Genomic DNA, 19,296 nt, shown 5'->3' with positions numbered 1-19,296 from the left:
ATCGTGGCGAGGAACTGTAGCGTGTGCATCCTTGCCTAGATGGAGATATTCCCTTCCCGTCAGGCTTTGGGAAAGTGGCGGTTAGTGTGTTGCCTCTCTTGGGAGAAGATCACAGGTTTAATGACGCGCTATATTTAGCCCTCACCTCAATGCAGGTGTAGTCGGGCAGTAGTGGCGTCTGCGTGCGGTCACTGTCCGCTGCTGGAGGAACCCCCTCCTCCCCTCCCCCGCCTTCGGAAGGCCACGAGGGAAACAAAAACAAGAAAACCGTGACCCAGGCGGAGGCAGACAAAGGATGGGTGAATTGAAAAGCCGATAACCATGGTTACGCCGGATGTGGAGAGGCCCGTGCGTACGTTAGCGGCTGGGAGATGCGTGACGTTCTCACGAGGAGCAGGACGGGTGATGGTCGCCCTGTTTCCGTGGGTTACTGAGAGCCCTTGATCCGCGACGCCCCCGGAGATCCCGGATCTTTGCTGCCCCGTCCCAACGATTCCACTGGTTTTTTTGTTTGTTTGTTTGTTTGTTCTTTCGCAGGGGAAACGACAGCGCGTGACAGCAGGGTCACAACCTGCTGGCCACGTCGCTGCTGTCACACGTGACATACACGTGAGCATGGGAAAGTAGAGCGCAGGGTTTGCTGTGCAGATCTGTGACCCGGACCAGAGGTCACAAGCAGGAGTGTTGCCTGGAGCGTCCCATCTGTCTCACACACACACACACACACACACACACACACACACACACACACACACACACACACACACACAGCAACACACTCGCTCGGATCGTTAGCACATCGGCTAAGCCGGTCTGGGCAGGGCAGGATTCTACCCTCTTCATTTTCCATGAATCAATATGTCTGCCAAGATTCATTCAGTCAAGGCAACAGCACGAAATGAAAACCTGAGATGTCTGTGTTGCTTTCTCCTTTTACCCTGTATCTCTCTCTCGCTCTCTCTGTTTCTGTCTGTCCCTGTCTCTATATCTCTGTCTGTCTCTCTCCCTCTATCTCTCTCTCTCTCTCTCGTTCCTTCTTCACTCTTTTCATTAGCCCATCTTCCATGCTGTCTCGGAGGAGGTGGGTGCTTTTGAATAAAAGGTTCTTGCCACCCATCTCCTCCTCCTCCTCCTGATGGAGGTTCAGATAGCCTTCACAGCGCAGGAGATGAGTCACGTCCACCAGCCCGTTCACGTCTCGAGAAGCACCAACACAGAAGCGCGTAGCCACACGGCCCGGTAGCTGCTGGCTTGCGGCTGAAGGGGTCAGAAAGGACGGCGTGCTCCCCATCGATACTCACATGTGCCTCGATTTCCCATCCCTCTGTATTTTTGAAAAGAAGACATCTCTGTAATAGTGCTCATTTATGGTTCATGTTGATGAGAGGTCTTGTAATGAGCTACGTGCAGATGGTCTTTTGAGGATGCGATTTATAAGATTTATTCCTGATTTATTCCACAACTTTGAGCAGCTTCCCCAAGAACAACCACGTGAAGTAGATAAGATATGTTTAAAAGCACAAGAAATCTCAGTGCTCCACCGCTAGTGACCGGTCATGCTCCATAACGAGGTAGAGATCTCGCATTGGGTGGTCGCATCATTTGGAAAAGGTTTTACAAGTGTGTAAATGAATTAGATCAAGGTGTAAGGTTGAGTTCTCACTTTACAAGCAGGTTTGTTTTTTTTCCCCCATAATGCTCCAGTTGCCGTATGAGCTGCAGGAGATGGTGAATAAGCACATGAGCACGAGTCTACCTGACACGACCCAGAATGCCGTGGGAGCCCAGGGGCAGGAGCCCGACACGCTCAGCCTGACGCCCGCCGACGTGGTGCCCACCTCCGTCATCGCCCGTGTGCTGGAGAAGCCCGAGCCGCTGGTGCTGAACTCTGCCCAGTCCAGCAGTAGTGCCGGGCGGCCGGTGGCCGAGGACGTGTTCGTCCACGTGGACATGACCGGCCCCCAGAACGAGAACGGCGGGCCGGGCCACGCCCGGCGGGGCGGTGGCTCTTCCGACCCGCAGCACCTCAACGGCGCCTGCCGCGGCCCGGCCGGCCCGGACGTGACGGCGGGCGGCGATGACGCGCCCTCGGCGGCCGCTCCCTCCTTCGAGAAGCTGAACCCCTACCCCGCCCCTCCCCCGCCGCATCCCCTCTACCCCGGCCGCAAGGTGATCGAGTTCTCCTCCGACGACAAGGTGAAGATCCCCAAGAACAGCCCGCTTCCGAACTGCACCTACGCCACGCGCCAGGCCATCTCCCTCAGCCTGGTGCAGAGCGAGGAGGAGGGAGGTAGCGGCGAGCGCCAACGCACCGTCCCCAGCAGCCCGGCCACGTCCGACGGGGGCTGGTGCTCCCGGGCCTCTTCGTCCTCGGGCGGGGGCCCCGCGCCGCCCACGCGCCCGCCCCACCGGCCCGACGCCCCCGACCCCCCGTCCAGCCGGTCCAGCCCTTTCAGCAGCCCGCCCCAGCCGCCCAGCGCCTTCACCAGCTCGGGCAGCTCCGAAGAGGACCTGCTCGCCAACTGGCAGCGCATGTTTGTGGAGAAGACGGCGCCGTCCTCCGAGGGCGTCCTGCTCAACCGCACGTCCTTCAGCAGCGAGACCGCCAAGGAGCTGCAGAGGGGCGGCCGCGGAGGAGCGGGCGGTACCGGGCCGGCCCGGGGCGCCTACTCGGACGGCGAGGACGGCTCCTCCGCCCACAGCTGGACGGCCAGCAGGGAGTCCAGCCTGGACACGGACACCAGCAGCGTGGCCGAGCTGCGGGCCAAGCGGGGCCAGTACGGCGCCGACTTCTCCCAGGAGGAGGGCGAGCATCTGCTGTTGGCGCTCGACGGGGATCGCGGCGCCGGTCCGGACGCGCGGGCCGTCCCCGAGCAGCAAGAGTCCACCGAAGACGCTGCGTCGGCCGGCAGCTCGGCCGAGGAGCGGGACGTCCTGCCGAGGGACTTTCCCGTCATGGGCTCCAGGGTCCTGGAGGAGTGCGCGGACCAGCCCCCTCCCCACCGGCACCAGCCCCCGGAAGGCTCCGCCCGGCCGCAGAAGAGCCCCAAACGTATGGGCGTCCACCACCTGCACCGCAAAGACAGCCTTACCAGAGCGCAAGAGCACGGGAACCTTCTGGACTGAGCTCGCACACTGGCCCCTCCCTCCTGTAAACCTGCAGCGATCTTCTCATCACCGGCCATCACGAATCTCGGGTCGGGACGGGGGACCACTCGGCTCTACGCAGACGGCCCTCTCCTGCTTTTGCTTTTGCCGAGTCATTACTGTAACTCCTCAGCCACCCATTAGAGGTGAGAAGTTTACTTCAGGACCGTATTTACGTAGAACAAGTCACCGTTTTAAGACGTTGAACCCGAAACGTCCCACGTCAGCGAAACGGTGCTTCAGGTGTCCTTCGAGAATGTCTGAGTGACAACGGTCCTGTTCCAACACGCTGCAAGAGATGCTGAATGTCCCGCAGTGTTGTAAATGAGAAGTAAACCACAGGATATAGCCATATAGACACCTCCACGTGTGGCCCGTGTGTTGTAATGGGGCCGTCCAGATGGAACACAGTCACTTGTTGCCGTAGTCCTGTTAGAATCTGGAGTGGCACACAAGATGGAGGCAAGGACTTCCTCCCCTGCTCTGGGGTTTACCGGCGAGAGCCTTCTCTCTCCAGGAAGGGCGTTCCAGCGCTGTGGCGTGGGAAACGATGGTGCAGGTTTCGCAGAATCTTAGGGATCGTCTCATCTTACAGTGCCTAACCCTTTTACTGACGGAGAGGGTTCCTCTGCTCAGCCTCTACGTCAGCTTCTAGCCCACACCGAACTGAAAAGAACCTTTTCCACTGCATTTTCTTCATTCTCACCATCTCTGTTGATCTAGCACTGTAATTCTTGGGCTGACTAAAAGTTGGATTTTTTTTTTTTTAAGAGTGATTTGGCTATGGATTTTGTTTATTTTTGTTTCGATGTTAGTTTTGTTCCATCATCAAATATTCTGATTCATTTCATAAATTTACTTTGATGCTGTTTCATTTGACTACTGATATTTAAGCCAGAGATTTAAGTTTTAAAAGAAATATTTTGTGCTCTGTCTGTATTTATTTAGTTTTTGCTGATTAGAGTGAAATATTTTATTAGTTTTCTTTTTAGTTTATTTGAACTCCCTCAGCATGGTGAGCATTTAAATCAAAGGTGGTTTAGAAGCCCATAGCTAAACAAAAGAATACACACAAACTTCATTTAGATTAGAAGTTTTCAGAAATTAATTTAGGTAGACAACTTTAACGACAAGTTTTGTCATTAAAACTGGCTTCGTTCAGCCTTGGTGGCTTCAGTCGTGCGTTCAGAACTCGGTACTGAGTAGTGTCTGTAACAGCCGTTCTCTTCAGTTAGACACACCGTTCACGGCAGCGGCCAGCTACGGGGGTATTAATGGGTTCTCTAAGCTGCAGTCGATATAGTCGGAGGAGGCTGTATTCTCTAATAGCATTTACATGGAACTATGCACATAGTAAATGTATTTACAGCTGAACTGAACTGTAGGTTCTGCCTGTTGTTACTGAATCTCCATTTCTTAAGGTGACAGTAACCCTCCCTTCTCTACTCTGACCCACAAACCAATAAAGACTTGCGCTCACCAATCAGCTGTCCATTATGTCTTTGGGGGTAGTAACAAAACCTCATTCTTTGGTTAAGTTTGATGTTGGCCCAGATTGTACTGAAAGCCATTATTCGCTCATGGTAAATGTAGTTCCTTTTGTCACAACCATGTTTACTTCTATGTAGGGGGTGTAATCGTAATGCATCATGATTTTGTTTGTATGTGCAGGTGCATGTGGTTTTTGTGTTTTTTTTTTTTTTTTTTGGGGGGGGGGGTTGTTTATTGACTAAGAATTGGATGTCTTGTTGAGTTTTATAAGACATCAAATGATGCATTTATAATGCGTCTGATATCCTGATCTTGGGTTGATGATGGGTTGGTGTGGCCAGTTTCCTTTTGGACAACGATCTGAATTGGTCACGTCTTTCAAACCATAATCTGGTTGAGGTTTGTTGAGGAACATTTTAAGATGCTTGCGTTTGTCTCCAGACAGAAGCCTCAGAAGAGACGCGAGGACTATTCATCTCGTACATCTGTTGACGTCTTGTATTCCAGAGGTGGTCCGAACACTGTGCGTGTTGCTTTTTTCAAATCCGTGGTGTTTTAATTTACATTCAGATGTAGATTTGTTCCGTTTAATAACGCAAATCAGTAGATGTGTCAAGACCATGAAACCCACCCCCCTTCCGTGTTTCATTTTTCAGTCAGTGTTCAATGTCGAACAACACACGTGCTTACTCACTGCATAACTCTGCAGTATCTAACTTCAGGTTAAGTGCCATGTGTCGTCGTGTACCCACGATTCATAGCCTTGCCAGTGTACGACATATCAGTCGTTGTAATAGAATATACATTTCTAGTCTGAAGGCTGCAGGGGATCGGCTAGTCCATAATAGTTACCGCATGAATTCTCACCTCTGCCTTCAATAATTCAGTTCCATTTTCCTCTGTAGAGATGTACAGATTGTGTGGGGGGGGCACTCTTTTTTTTTTTTCTTCCCTCTCTTCCTTTTTTTTTTCGCTCTATCCCTGGTGTGCCCCCCCCCCCCCCCCCCCATGTAACTGTAACAGTCCATAATGAGAACTGTAAGCCCCCCCCATCCCCATGTCCTGAATAATTAATGTTTTGTCATGTTTAAAAATAGCTGGGTGCTGGTTAAAGTCGAGGGAGACTGAGGACTCTGTCAGGGTCTCACGCATGGAAACGGACGTCCTTAAATATTTCATGACCTCATCAGATGGAGAGACAGTGGAATGTCCGACTCTGCACGCATAAATAGACTTTTACATCTGCTGCACTGCAACTTTAATGACTCCCCATTACGACTGCGGTCGAGCTGCTCGGTGACTGACGGTTCACTTTGATCCAAGGTGACCTCCTCCGGGTGCCTCGCGCAAGGCCAGCAAACGTTGACAGAAATATGAGGGAAGGGAAAACATTAATTAAATGTCAGAAATGTGTTTTTTTTAAGCACACCAGTGAGACAGCAGCATATTAAGATTATTCTCCTTTTAACCTTCAATACACTGTATTCAGTGCATCCTGCATTTTACGTGTGTGAGACTGTGTGTGTGTGTGTACATGTTCATATGCCCTTATAAATCAAATTACACTGATTTAAAAGGTCAAATATTGGAGATGTACACTCATGTTAATGTGTCAGCAGAGAAAGATAAAAAAAAAATACTGGAATATGCATTTCAGGTTTAATTCCGTTTCACTTAATTTTTTTTTTGTCTTTATTTCGATCTGTTGTCCCAAACGAGGCCTGTTTTAACCTTCAAAAGTTCTAGTGGGAAGCTATTATGTAAATGTAAAAATGGTTAAATAGCTAAAGATGTGTCCCCTCCCATTTACACAGATGTCCAGAATAACATGATTGTAATCATTTCCTTCAGTGTTGGTGGTCATTTGCAATTCATATTTGTCCTTGTGTTCTAAAACTTTGTAGTTTGCATTGGCAAGTCCCTCCAGCACATAGAGGGGCCCTTTAATCTGATTATGGATTTAATGGTGCAAATTTAGGAATGTAACACAACACACGCTGCCGTTAAATGACTCGGGCACATGTCAGTACATCTAGTATTTGGTTACGTGGTTTGTCACTGTAAAAACGCGGCCGTCCACGTTCCTTTTTTTGGCGTACACACACACACCCCCCATACCTGTCTCAGCAGTCTACTGTAGCGATACGGTGCTTCTTCTTTTAACTTAATCGAAGTGTGTGTTTTCCCCCCAGCTGTGTCCTCGTGTACTGCGTGCGTTTCGTAGGATTTCATTTGAATCGCACTTGAGCGGCTAAAGCTTTTCATGGTCATGTAGCGACACGATGTGTGATGGCCTCTTGTTTCTTCTTGTAAAAAAATTACCTAAAAAGAAAAAAAATCTACAGAAAAAGACTGTTAACTAATTATTTTCTCAATTTGTAAACTGATGTATATTTTAAAGCAAATAAAACTATTTTAAACGTATAATTCGACTCTTTACACTGTGTTGACATTATTAATTCATACCGATAAGACTTGAGTTTCATTTCTGATGCATCTCGCCACATGTTGGGTATTCTCTATGGCCACAAGGACAGGAGCGCTTGTTGTAATATAAGGAATGGCGCCTCCTGGTGGTGAGATTGCTTGAGCCGCTTTCGGGCGTTATCCTGAGAGCAAACCAATAGTTCATACCTCAGCACTGCTATTCGTGTAGTCAAATTATTGCATTAATTTAAACATGCTTATTATAGATGACTATTGTCACTAACTACACTCGTTCAAAATAATTATATATATATATATATATTAGTGCTGTCAATTCCAGGTGCCACGATTAAAAGTCCTCACCAGGATTTTGCTCAGGCTTCCTGGATTGTGTTGATTCCACTAATTTTACCTGGATTGCTAATTAGAAAATCTAGCATATATATATATATATATATATATATATATATATATATATATATATATATATACACACATACATACATACATGCACACACAAACAAACAAACTTTACTTTATGGAGACTATATATAAAGCCTGATTTTTCTAGATAATGGCGAAATTTAGTAAAGCTGTTACTATAACTTTGGTAGGCACTGGAGTTAAATGTTGAAACCCTGAGGAAAAACCATGCAGGTAATTAACATTCTTCGCAGTGCTTCAGTTTCGTTGGCAGCCCAGATTAGATTTCTGCAAGTGCAACACCCTTGCTGCCCCGTGACGCTGCTCTCTGACTAAGAGGTCAAATGGGCCTATAATTAAGTTTACTTCCCATTTCGGTTAGCTGCAAAGAAGATGGCTGCACCAGACCTAAAAAATGAATCGGTCTGCATTTTGCATGTAGCGTTCACTAGAAGCCACAATGCCTTACTGAAAAGTGTATTTATTTTCAAAAACTTTTCTTCCTTTTTCTTACAGTAGATCTGATCTTCTAGTTAAAACAACTCGATCACAAGTGCGGAAGTGAAGTTATCCTAATTTCAAATCAAAGGGGAAACTTGGCAAAGTAATGCTTATTAAAATTACATTTGTTTAATCACAAATGTAATACAAACTTGTGTGTGTGTGTTCACGTGATCATGCTCTGCTGATGGAACACAAGACTGCTTTGACGCCTCTCATTTCCAAGCTATTTTATTTTGGAAAATGTATGAAAAGAGAACACATAACAACCCGGAATACACACCAATCACACTATTATCTTGCAAAGCAAACTCAACTCTGTGCTTGAGCTGTTTTTTTTTAATACTTCTAATTATGTCAATATTCTACTCAATGATGATTTTATGCTAGTCTGCCCACCATAGCGCACTGTTTGTGTGCGTTCACAAGGACTGGAGTAAAGGAGTCTTAATGGTACTTTTCCCACATGGCTCACGCCTCCTGTTGCTGGTGGAGTAGTGGGTGGCGGATTCATTACATCACCACATCGCCTTCATTTGTCTCAGTCACTTAGCAACGCGGGAGATTGATCACAACACGTCCATTCATTATAGAAGACTCTTTCCTCCGGTGTTATTTGGCCTCTCTGGCATCTGCTTAGCGAAAAGGCCGGTCTATCAGCAGGGCTGGTGTTTAGCCCGCAGCGCTGTCTGTTCCGTTTCTGATCCTCGGTACCGTACTTTGGCGAACAGCAGAGCCGCTGGGCTGCAACACCGACACGGATGGGCGGGTGAGAGGGAGACGCTGCAGGCTTACGCCCGGGTTTGAACACGGTACCGACGGTGCCCACCGAGGGCGCGGCCGTTACCCGAGAGGGCGAGGTCGGCCAAATGCTGGGTTTTCTCGGTCCCTTAAAATCAAACAATTCCCCTGTGACTTCATGGTTTGGCCTTCATCTCTTTTTATCGCAGCGTTTCATAATGCTGAAGAGCTCCGCTGAGGGAACGAGGTAGACTCGAAACGCGCAAATGCCCAGGGGTGTGAACACGGGGCCACAATCTGATTAAACAGCTTTGCGCAACAACTGTTTGGTGGGAAGCTTTGGTGGGAAGACACTGAATTGCCAATAGCATCAGTGTTGTCCATGCTCAGCTGTATCAGGCAAACGAAGGCAGCCGCACCTGAGCAAAAAGTGAGACCTCACGGAGACCTTGTGAATGAGCCGAGCACGTTGGCGCAATAATGACAAACGTCTACTACAGGACTTCCTCTCAAACGGAGATTTACTAGTGCATCTTCATGTACATCGTAAAATGTTCACTAGACATGTTTTTCAACACCACAAAGCACTAGAAACATGTAAATCGATTTATTTAAACATCAGGCCATCACAACAACCCTACTTAGCTGAACTAATCAAGAGTATATTGTGGTTGCTTAAATAGTTGTTTATAAATAGACTGTACATCTGGAAAATAAATAATTCACTGCTGAACATAAGTCACTTGGTGGTTGAGGGTTTGTGTGTGTATATATGTGTGTGTGTGTGTGTGTGAGAGAGAGAGAGAGAGCGTGTGTGCGTGCGCCAGCTTCAAAACAGTCTACTGCTAAGTGCTACATGTCATGCGGTACGAGTGGTTGCCTGCTGACAGGTGGCCTGGCAGCGATGGGCGTGGGGTGTAAAACTTAAAAAGGCAGCTCCAGTTATCACATCTTTGTCTCTGCCAAAAAGCATTCACCCAGTCCTGACGTCATCAGGACCATCTCCGAGTCTGGAAGGGTCAGAGACATCGGGTAAAGGTTCTGATACCTGCTATTCTAAAGAAAACAGCAAAGGGCTTCTGCAGCACTGCTTATCCTCCTACTGGAATGTATGCTAGTGGTCTTGATATTTACTTAGTTTTTTTTTTTGTCTTTTTTCTCATTTATCAGGTACACTTAAATTCTTGATCCATATATTGGCCTCTATACTGCATCGACACTCTAATGTGAAAACATATCTGTCCTGATATTGCACAAGAAAAGCTACATATGACCCTGTATTACTCTAAATACCAGCATGTGTGTGTGCTTTGGAGTCGAACGGTGGCCCCTTTGGAAGTCTCTGAAGTGCAGGGGATGTTCGAGAGCCTAACTCGGGTGGGGGTGGGGTCGAGGGGCGGAGTCATGTGAGCGGATCAACCCTTACTGCTGTGGGCAAGCCAGGCGGGCTTCTCCCGGTAGCCGGCGTGGGCCTCTGCCTCCTTCTCCTCGTCTTCCTCGCCCTCGGAGAGCAGGTCAGAGATCTGCTGCTGAAGCTCAGGGCTGATGGCGTTCTCAGCCAGTACGAGCACGCGCAGACAGGTGGGGTAGTTCTCCACCATGTCCAGAAAGACCTGAGGGAACGGGCGAGAAACACACACACAGACGTGTTTACAGTCAAAGATGTAGAAATGGGAGAGAGATTTGAGGATGTGGTGAACTGAAAGTTTAGGGAACAGCCTGATTCTCATATGGCACTGAACTAACCTCACTTCACCTTAATGAAAATGGGGAAGGCAGGATTTGTAGAGAGCTTCGTCTTCTTCTTCTTTCGGCTATTCCCTTTCAGGGGTCACCACAGTGGATCAAACTCCTCCATCTGGCCCTGTCCTGAGTGTCCTCCACTGATACACCAGCCACTCTCATATCCTCTACCACTGCATCCATAAACCTCCTCTTAGTTCTACCTCTCCTCCTCTTGCCTGGAAGTTCCATCCTCAAGACCCTCCTACCAATATACCTCTCCTCCCTCCTCTGTACTTGTCCAAACCATCTCAATCTCGCTTCTCTTACTTTATCTCCAAAACATGCTACATGTGCTGATCCTCTAATAAACTCATTTCTGATCCTATCCTTCCTCGTCACTCCAAATGAGAATCTCGACATCTTCATCTCAGACACCTCCATCTCCCTCACCTGTCTCTTTGTCAGTGCCACTGTCTCCAGTCCATACAACATAGCAGGTCTCACTACTGTCCTATAGATCTTTCCTTTCATTCTAGCCGACACCCTTCTATCACATTCTATCATAAGATATCTAAATAATATCCGTCTTTCAATATATGAAAGCACATACTGAATAGATATCCAACATTTTTGGTTGCTTTTGGATCTGGTTTAAATGATTGTTCAGGGGTGAGTTTCCCAAAACGTTCTTAGCGCGGTTACGAAGTACTTAGCGCTAAGAACGTTTTGGGAAACTCACCCCAGGTCAATAACTCTTATTTATTAGGTCCGTGCTATCAGTACTCTGGAAAAACCAACTCCACTTCTTTCTCGGCCTGGGATGTTGGGATAATGTTCACTGAATTCCTCATATTTGTCTGCCCAGTGGAGTCAAATGAAACCAACATAATTCAGGACACTGACAGTTTAGATGATGCTAGCCATTTAGGGCTGTTTTTAAAAACTGCATGTATAAAGTCCTTGTCAAAATGATCCTGGAAAAGATTTTGCCTAACAAGAACATGAAAAATACAACCCTGATTTTTTAAGCACAAATTGCTCATTTAAGCAAAGTAACTATATACACACTACTCTTAAAACATACATACATACTTATATAATAATACATTTAAATTGAAAGTCCTATCTGCAGTTAAAATTGTAGATGCACCATTGCTAGCAAGCCCATATTTCCTAAATTCAAACACTGTCAATCTTAACTGGGAATGAAATGTAATCTCCAGTTATTAGGCACAGATATTATTCAACATATTAAAATGATTCTGACTTATCCGGACGGGATTAGTTTTTCAGGGGGACGTCTGTGAAAAATATTTCACCCTTGTACTCAGTGATAAAACTCTTGCATCCGGACAGCAATTGAAAAAACAGGAGGACCCGTGAGTTTTTGGCTTTCTCGGTCACATGACATCGCCTTGTCACGTGATAGCATGTTTAATAATGTCACACTGCCAACTCTGATGATTCCTTTTTAACTTTACTACTGTTCAGTTCAGCATTTAAGATCTCCGTTTAATTTAAGCTATTTTGTTAAACCAATACAGAAAACACATTATAAAAAATCGCTAATGAATGTAAATAGCTAAATAAATCCGTTAAATTAAATAAAATAAATCCATTTAAAAATCCAGTAAATCCATTTTCGCTCGCCGCTGTCTTTACGTGGATCTCCGTGAAAACGCGCGCCCAACGTGTAACTACGGTGCGTGGCAGTGGACATATAGCTGTTTTATTAAACGCGAGGTGATGTCTGCATGTATAAACTCAGACATGTGGATCCGGACGGGACTAAAATTACCAGACGACCACGGAGTACAGCGAAAAACAGTAGGTAATTCCGCCTGTAATTTTCTCTGAGGACGTCTGAGAAAAACACGGACATGCTCGTTCCGGACGGGATTAAAATCACAGAGGATCCCCCGTAAAAGAGAAAATTACCCCAGGACCCCCTGAGAAACTAATCCCGTCCGGATAGGGCTTTAGGCACGATTGACCGGGTAAAACTCAACACCGCAGGTGTGCAACACCGCTCCCTAGTGGACAGCTGTACACAAGCATTTTCCCCCCCCCAAAGACCCGTTTTTATAATTCACCAACAAGCACTTCTAGTCCAGTAGGGCCACTGTATTTTCTTTTCTTTCTAAAGCAACCCATGATGATTTGCCACAGATGTATTATAACTGCAGCCTTCCAGGACTTGCAGCTACACACCCACTGCTATAACATACAACTAACAAATTCTCATTCAGATATTGACACTGCAAATCTAGTTCAACTGGTTGTAAAACGACTTGTTGGTTTTAAGGTGCAGTAATCACAGCCTTCTTAAAATGGCACATAAGGAGCTGGAGCCAACACACAGCATGTATCACTATTATCTTAGTCACCATAATGGTACGGCCCACAACTCTCATTAACAAGACTGATGCCCTACTTTGGACTGTATCGTTAATAATTAATGCCGGGGGCAGTCACGGCCTGGTGGTTAGGGAACTGGTCTTGTGACCGGAGGGTCGTGGGTTCGATTCCCAGACCTGAGGCCATGACTGAGGTGCCCTTGAGCAAGGCACCTAACCCCAACTGCTCTAGTGCTGCACCACAGCCCCCTAGTAATCACTGGTGTGTGTGTGTGTGTGTGTGTGTGTGTTAAATGCACAGATGGGTTAAAAGCAGAGGACAAATTTAGATTGTGGTGTAAAAAATAAAATAAAATCACAATTGACAAAATATGGCACACATAATACCATTTATATATCACCTGCTACTCACAATTAGATCTGTTCCAAAAATAAAAAAAGATCAGAAATACATTTCCCTACTGGTAACTAGTATTCTTTTGTCAGTATGTGCAGTCATCCTTTCCCCATTAAAGATCACTGGAATCCAACAGTGTTTCCCATCCGTGATGGAAACCACTGTTTGTCCCAAATACAGCAGTGAGACTGGGAAAGGCCCCCTGCATCATGGCCCTTCACGTTCTTTCCATGTTTAATTTCAGTGTCTATATCATTTCTATGTCTCATACCATATTACCAGTATTAACCATAACCAATTATCTCACCAGCAGGGCTACGCAACTTATTTTGCCTCCTGTCTTCAAATCTAAGTTACTTGGATCCATTTATGGATGCATTCTGTGAGCAGATGGCGAAGCACTTTGTAAGTCGCTCTGGATAAGAGCATCTGCTAAATGTCCTAAATGTAAATGTAAATTTAAATGTAAATGTAAATATAAATGTAAATGCTCGGTGGAAGATCTGAACTTGCATTGCTCACCTTTTTTCTTTGCATGACACAGTAAACAAGCAGGCTAACGTTTTTGGGTTAAATAAAATCGTTTTTCACCTTTAAACTATAGCGTGTTCTATCCATTTTAAAGAACGGGGTTGTTCCTATTTATACGTAAAAACCAGTTTAAACTCTGCTCATAACGCACAGTGAGCCACGGCTCCACTACTCTCGTGTGCTTGGGTTTGTTTTTGTTTATTCTACCTGTTAGTCCAGCTGTTGTTGGTGCACCTTCCTGCCCTTTTAGAAATCCAATAATGTGTGTTTAAGCAGTAAAAATGGCCCACAGTCTAACTCTGTCTAAGATATAATGACTACATGAGAGGGGGGGGGGGGGGGGGGTGTCCTGAGCCTCTGGTCCAGCAAACCTTTATCTTACACATCTTCATTTGTGGATGTGCATCACACTAAATGCACTGGAGGACAGTCATCACGTCAGTCATCGTATCGGTCATCATGGGAATTTAGCAAAAAGCTGAACAAAAGTATCAGCAAAAGGTTTAAAAAAATAAACAAACAAACAAAAGCTAACAGAATCAAACTATTCCGAACATGTTTACTTCCATAGTTTTTCCTAAATGTGCTCCGTACCTGTGCAGACTGATTGGTGAGCTCTGTTCCTTCTAAGTCCAGAACTTCCAGAGTCCGGCTAGATGCCACAGCAACGGCCAACATTCCAGCAATCTGGTCCCCTGGGGTCCCGAGGGAAACGAAAGAGAAGAGCTGAGACAGGAAGTGATGTCGCGCTGGTGTGTCCTCGCAGTCCTGAAACTGTCAGCAACCACTGCAGTCTTCCAGCAGGTTGGACAACTTGGGTGGTAATTTAATTCACTGCAAAGCCGTGATCAGCAATACGCGTTTAGAAGCGAAGGGAGACGAGATGTATGCCAACGACTCTCCCACTGGGTCCTCGGGGGGAACCAGACCTACTTGCTCATCTCAATATCGAGCCGAATGGAACGCGTGTTAAAAGGAGGCCACACAATTATCTTTATATCCAGCAAGCACTTTCAATAAAGTCAATAAAGGAAACTTGCACTAACAAGTTCAATGTGATAATCTGATACCAACGATTTGTTTCAGAGCTGTTTCCACAGTTAAACGTGCCATCAGTACGCATCAGTACACATCGGTACACTCCGCACAGATGGATTACAGACAATTATTTTAAAGAGAAAGCTGACGTTGTGTGTGTACGTTGTCATTAACCTGATTTTCAAAGGCAAATAAAGTGTTGTAATCATTAAAAAGACCAGACGTCAATGCAATACATCAATACAGAAGTGTGCTCTGGCTTCAGCTCGGCCTGTTCAGAGATGCTCACCTAAGGGATTGTAATCTAGGTTGAGGACCCGGAGCTGAGAACTGTGGGCCACGGCGATAGCCAGTCGAGCCCAGCCTTTGGTGGTGATCGCTGGGTTGGCACTCAGTGTCAGCTCCCTGAGACCTACCACACAACGTTTACAAGTCAACGCACTCAGGAGAGACAGCATCCTCTTAAGAACCAGCCCCTTCAAAAACATGACAAAATGTGTGAACTCTGCAGTCTGTTCTGGCAGTGTTCACAATGCAGCTCACAATACTCACTATACTGATACAATATACAGCTGAAATAGTTGTAAAACACTCTTCACTTTTCCGGGGTTGCCTGCATGTGTGACATCTTTACCTGATTTGGCCCCGTCTGGAGGCAACATTCCACAGATCAGCTGAATGGCCTCATCTCCCAGCATACAGTCTCCCAAGTCCAGGGACACTAGAGACGGGTGGGTCGACAGCGCTGTGTTCAGAGTGACCAACCCTGCGTCTAAAAGAGGGGTTCCATGCAGACTGTGAGGGGGAGACAAGCAGGGCAACAGGACATGTTTTAGTCTGTCATACAGAAGGGACACTAGTCCAATAAAGTCCTTTGGTGCGCAAGAGACCTTGAGAATTCAGAAACTGTGGGAGCCACAAAGACACAGCCTTCAACTTTGGTTTTTACAATACACTTGAACTTTTCCATAATACTCCGAGCGACCAAAGCCATACAGCCTTTAGGACATGAGCTATAAGGGACATCGAAACACTTACAAGAGCGTCTGGATCGATCTGTTGGCCTTGAGCGCATCAGCGAGCTGCTTCGTCCGGCCGATGGTTGAGACCACGCCGAGGTTGAGGTTGAGTTGTGCCAAGGAGTGCGACTCCGAAACCCCGCGGCACACTCGTCCGAAATCCCGATCGGACAGCTGACAGCCCCGTACAGACAAGAGTCTAACGCTGTTCTCCTTTAAGCTGTCACAAATATCTTTTATTTCTGCCCCGGATAGTGTCTCTCCAGTTATCTGAATGGAGCCCGGTAACATTTCGGCAATGTGTATAAAAGTTACGCGAATATCGGACTAATCGGACAAGTCAACAGCATTATTATCACGTCCAGCTTTACCATCATAACCAAAGTAACGCTGAACTTCGTTCAAGGCAACAAAGACAGAGTGACATTACATTATTACATTACAGTACATTACATTACATTACAAGATCGTCCACAAACGGAGCTTTTTTCTTTTTCTTTTTCTGATGATCAGCTAAACCGATCATGTAAACTGACACCCAGCATTGCTGGTTCCGCTTGGGCTGGTTCCGCTCCTGTGTGAAGAACACGGACGGTTTTTATTCCTTGGCATGCTTTGGGTCGGAGGATGCGGCTTTGCGGCATCGAGGCGAATATAACCGCTCGTCTGCCTCCGTTGCAGGTGTCGGTTATTATGAACACCCCGTTTCAATGTCACCGAGTATTTGCGAGAGAAGTAAATAACGCGACCTAAGGGAAACGGTTCTGGTATCCAGCAAGAACCGCCATGCCTTGCGTTTTAGGTGATCCGCTTGTGCGATGACAGCGAGTGATTTATTCTAGGCGGCCTGTGCTGCGGGCTTTCGGCGTGTTTCCTCAGGAGGGAAAGTGGTCGAGCCAAGAGCTACTGATGTAACAAGTGTAGCGCCGCTACCGCGGAGCGTGTGATGGATCGTGTGCGATTAGTTGGGTCTAGTTTCTGGATCCGTGACCTACCCCGTAATGTAAGTGGATCAGCCGTATCTTCTAAGTTGCCTTCAGTAGTCTATAAAATACATTTGTTATATATATTCCTATCTTATTTAATATAAATACATGTGTATATATAAAAAAAGAAATATAGAATGGATTCTTCGCCTCCCTGAAAGATAAATTAATTGATTAATAATTTGTCAAACTGACTTGCATGCCTTTAGATACCTGTATATCAATACTAATACAGTTTCTGTCCATAATTTGATAGGATATATTAGCAGTTGTGTTCGGAGTGTCTGGTTGCAGGCCGGTATCTTTATGTCTCCCCTGAGGCGACCAGTGAAACGGGAGCATCTCATATACAGCGAACAGGCGTAAGGGAACACCAGGGCTAAAGGGCTGTCTCTTAGCCTAGAGAAGTGGACCCTTTCAACAAGTGTCGCTTACTACAGGACAGAGTAGGAATAACTCTTCTCCAGTGTTTTACATTATATAGTGTCACATTTTGTTGCCTCAGAGATGCATAATAAAACAGCAACACAATTCAAGAATTTAAATGTACTGATTACTCTATACTGCACAATATGACTGCGGTAAAGTTAGTTTCACGCATATTCACGAAATCTTTCTTCAATAACTTTAAGACATTATTAGCATAAGGGCCAAAATATGCAAATGATCGTTTCTGGAACCAAAACAAACACATACAACGTTGTTTACGTCAGGAATAGACATATTTAACATTGTAAACAAAATGTTTTATAATCATTTTTAATTTGCAAAATAAAATAACCACATGTAAGCCCGAAGTTTGCTTTGATTACTAAGCAACAAGTGTTGACCGCGTGGAGAAAGTGCTTTTGAAGTTGTTGTGAGCATGCGCACAGTGCTGTTTCGCTAATGTAAATGAGTTGTTAAAAAGTGTTCGTCATTTCAAAATTCATGTGATTTTAAAATTATTTTATTCTTCTGTGAAAACACCCATTTCTGTATTCTTTCTGTAAAATGATTTAATAACTTAATCTATTCTGTTCAAGATAACTAGTAGTACCAAATGAAACCTAATCTAGCTTTTCTTTGTTCTTTATTTTATTTGTATAGCACCTTTCATACATACATGCAACTCAAAGTGCTTTACAGAATAAATAAATAAAATAAACATTAAAAAGAAGCAAAGATAAGAAGACAAAAGGAGAATATTAAAATAAATAAAAGATAAAAAGGAAACAAACACGATAAAATAATATAAAAAAGTGAATAAAGTAAATAAAATGGAACAGATTTAGGGTTTCTTAACTAAAAGCAGATCTAAACAGGAAGGTTTTGAGACTCTTCTTAAAGCTGTGCAGGGATGAAATGTCTCTGAGCTCTTCAGGAAGAGAGTTCCAGAGCTTTGGGCCATAGTGGCTAAAAGCACCCTCGCCAATCTTTAATCGGCTTTTAGGAATCACCAGTAGATTAATAATAATAATAATAATAATCATTATTTGTATAGCACCTTTCATACATACATGCAACTCAAAGTGCTTTACAGTATAAATAAAAAGAAACATTAAAGGAGATAAGACAAAAAGACAAAAAGAAAATGTTAAAAGTTAAAAATATTAAAATAACATAAAAAGTAAAAAGTAAAGTAAATAAGATAATTAAAAAAGTAAAGTAAATAAGCTAAAACTATTAAGATAATTAGATTTAGAAAATAATAGACAACATAATGTAATAAAGTAAATAAGATTGAGAGTTTCTTAACTAAAAGCAGATCTAAACAGGAATGTTTTGAGACTGTTCTTAAAACTATGCAGGGATGAAATGCCTCTGAGCTCTTCAGGAAGAGAATTCCAGAGCTTTGGGCCATAGTGGCTAAAAGCACCCTCGCCAATCTTTAATCGGCATCTAGGAATCACCAGTAGATTACTGTTTGAAGACCTGAGAGACCTGACTGGAACATATCTAACCATCATTTCACTGAGGTAAAGAGGGGCAAAACCATGAAGACATTTAAAAACCATGACTAGAACCTTAAAATCTATTCTAAAGCTGACAGGTAACCAGTGCAGTGAGTGGAGTGCAGGTGTAATATGATCTCTCTTTCTCCTGCGGGTCAGAACCCTTGCAGCCGCGTTCTGAACTCGCTGTAGGTGCGAAATAGAGCTCTTTGGAAGAGCAGATAGAACAGCGTTACAATAATTTAGCTTTGAAGTCAAAGTCAAATTTATTTATATATAGCGTTTTTCACAACACACGTTGTCACAAAGCAGCTTTACAATCATATGGGTCCAGATCCCTAATGAGCAAGCCAAAGGCAACAGTGGCGAGAAAAAACTCCCTATAGGGTGGGGATTAGGAAGAAACCTCGGGAGGACCAAGACTCAAAAGGGAACCCATCCTCCATTGGGCGGCCCGTTAGCACAAGTCCGTGGTCGCAGGGTGGTTCCACAGTTCCACAGCAACAGTCAAGGCTCCTGTTCCCCGGCCAAGCAGCCTCAGTCCCCTCGGTGCAGGCGGTGGGCCTCAGGCGGGCCAGC

At 45.3% G+C, this 19,296-nt stretch overlaps 2 protein-coding genes across 11 annotated transcripts in view; one reads left to right on the top strand and one right to left on the bottom strand.

Moving 5' to 3' along the window:
* tjap1 (tight junction associated protein 1 (peripheral)) overlaps positions 1-4,626 on the top strand; it is a 64,311-nt gene extending 59,685 nt beyond the window's left edge. For all 9 annotated transcript variants that reach the window (XM_076975569.1, XM_076975570.1, XM_076975566.1 and 6 more), the window contains one exon: positions 1,705-4,626. In XM_076975569.1, coding sequence (XP_076831684.1) covers positions 1,705-3,126 — 1,422 coding nt within the window. In that variant the 3' untranslated portion in view covers positions 3,127-4,626. The remainder of the gene's footprint in view (positions 1-1,704) is intronic.
* A 3,578-nt stretch (positions 4,627-8,204) lies between these two features.
* Positions 8,205-16,700, bottom strand: lrrc73 (leucine rich repeat containing 73). Of its 2 annotated transcripts, none has more exons than XM_076975413.1 (6): positions 15,817-16,700; positions 15,413-15,573; positions 15,068-15,190; positions 14,335-14,435; positions 10,157-10,343; positions 8,205-9,740 (listed from the first exon to the last, which is right to left on the bottom strand). In XM_076975413.1, exons 1-6 carry the CDS (start codon positions 16,086-16,088, stop codon positions 9,676-9,678), a joined length of 909 nt encoding a protein of 302 aa, XP_076831528.1. In that variant the 5' UTR covers positions 16,089-16,700; the 3' UTR covers positions 8,205-9,675. The 2 variants fall into 2 exon arrangements, with proteins under 2 accessions (XP_076831528.1, XP_076831529.1); XM_076975414.1 differs by having other exon boundaries at positions 15,413-15,550; positions 15,817-15,995.
* Between the last annotated feature and the right edge of the window lie 2,596 nt (positions 16,701-19,296).

The sequence above is a fragment of the Brachyhypopomus gauderio genome, chromosome 15 (assembly GCF_052324685.1).
Source record: "Brachyhypopomus gauderio isolate BG-103 chromosome 15, BGAUD_0.2, whole genome shotgun sequence".
In the NCBI taxonomy this organism is placed as follows: Eukaryota; Metazoa; Chordata; class Actinopteri; order Gymnotiformes; family Hypopomidae; genus Brachyhypopomus; species Brachyhypopomus gauderio.
Note: the sequence above shows the minus strand (reverse complement) of the source record. Positions and strands in the feature narration are given on the sequence as shown.

Excerpts from the sequence above, each read along its gene's own strand:
- lrrc73 (XM_076975413.1), bottom strand. The coding sequence starts at position 16,088 with ATGTTACCGGGCTCCATTCAGATAACTGGAGAGACACTATCCGGGGCA. Across the intron at positions 15,191-15,412 it reads TCCAGACGGGGCCAAATCAG|GTCTCAGGGAGCTGACACTG; the intron begins GTAAAGATGTCA and ends GTTGTGTGGTAG. Across the intron at positions 10,344-14,334 it reads TCACCAATCAGTCTGCACAG|GTCTTTCTGGACATGGTGGA; the intron begins GTACGGAGCACA and ends CCGTTCCCTCAG.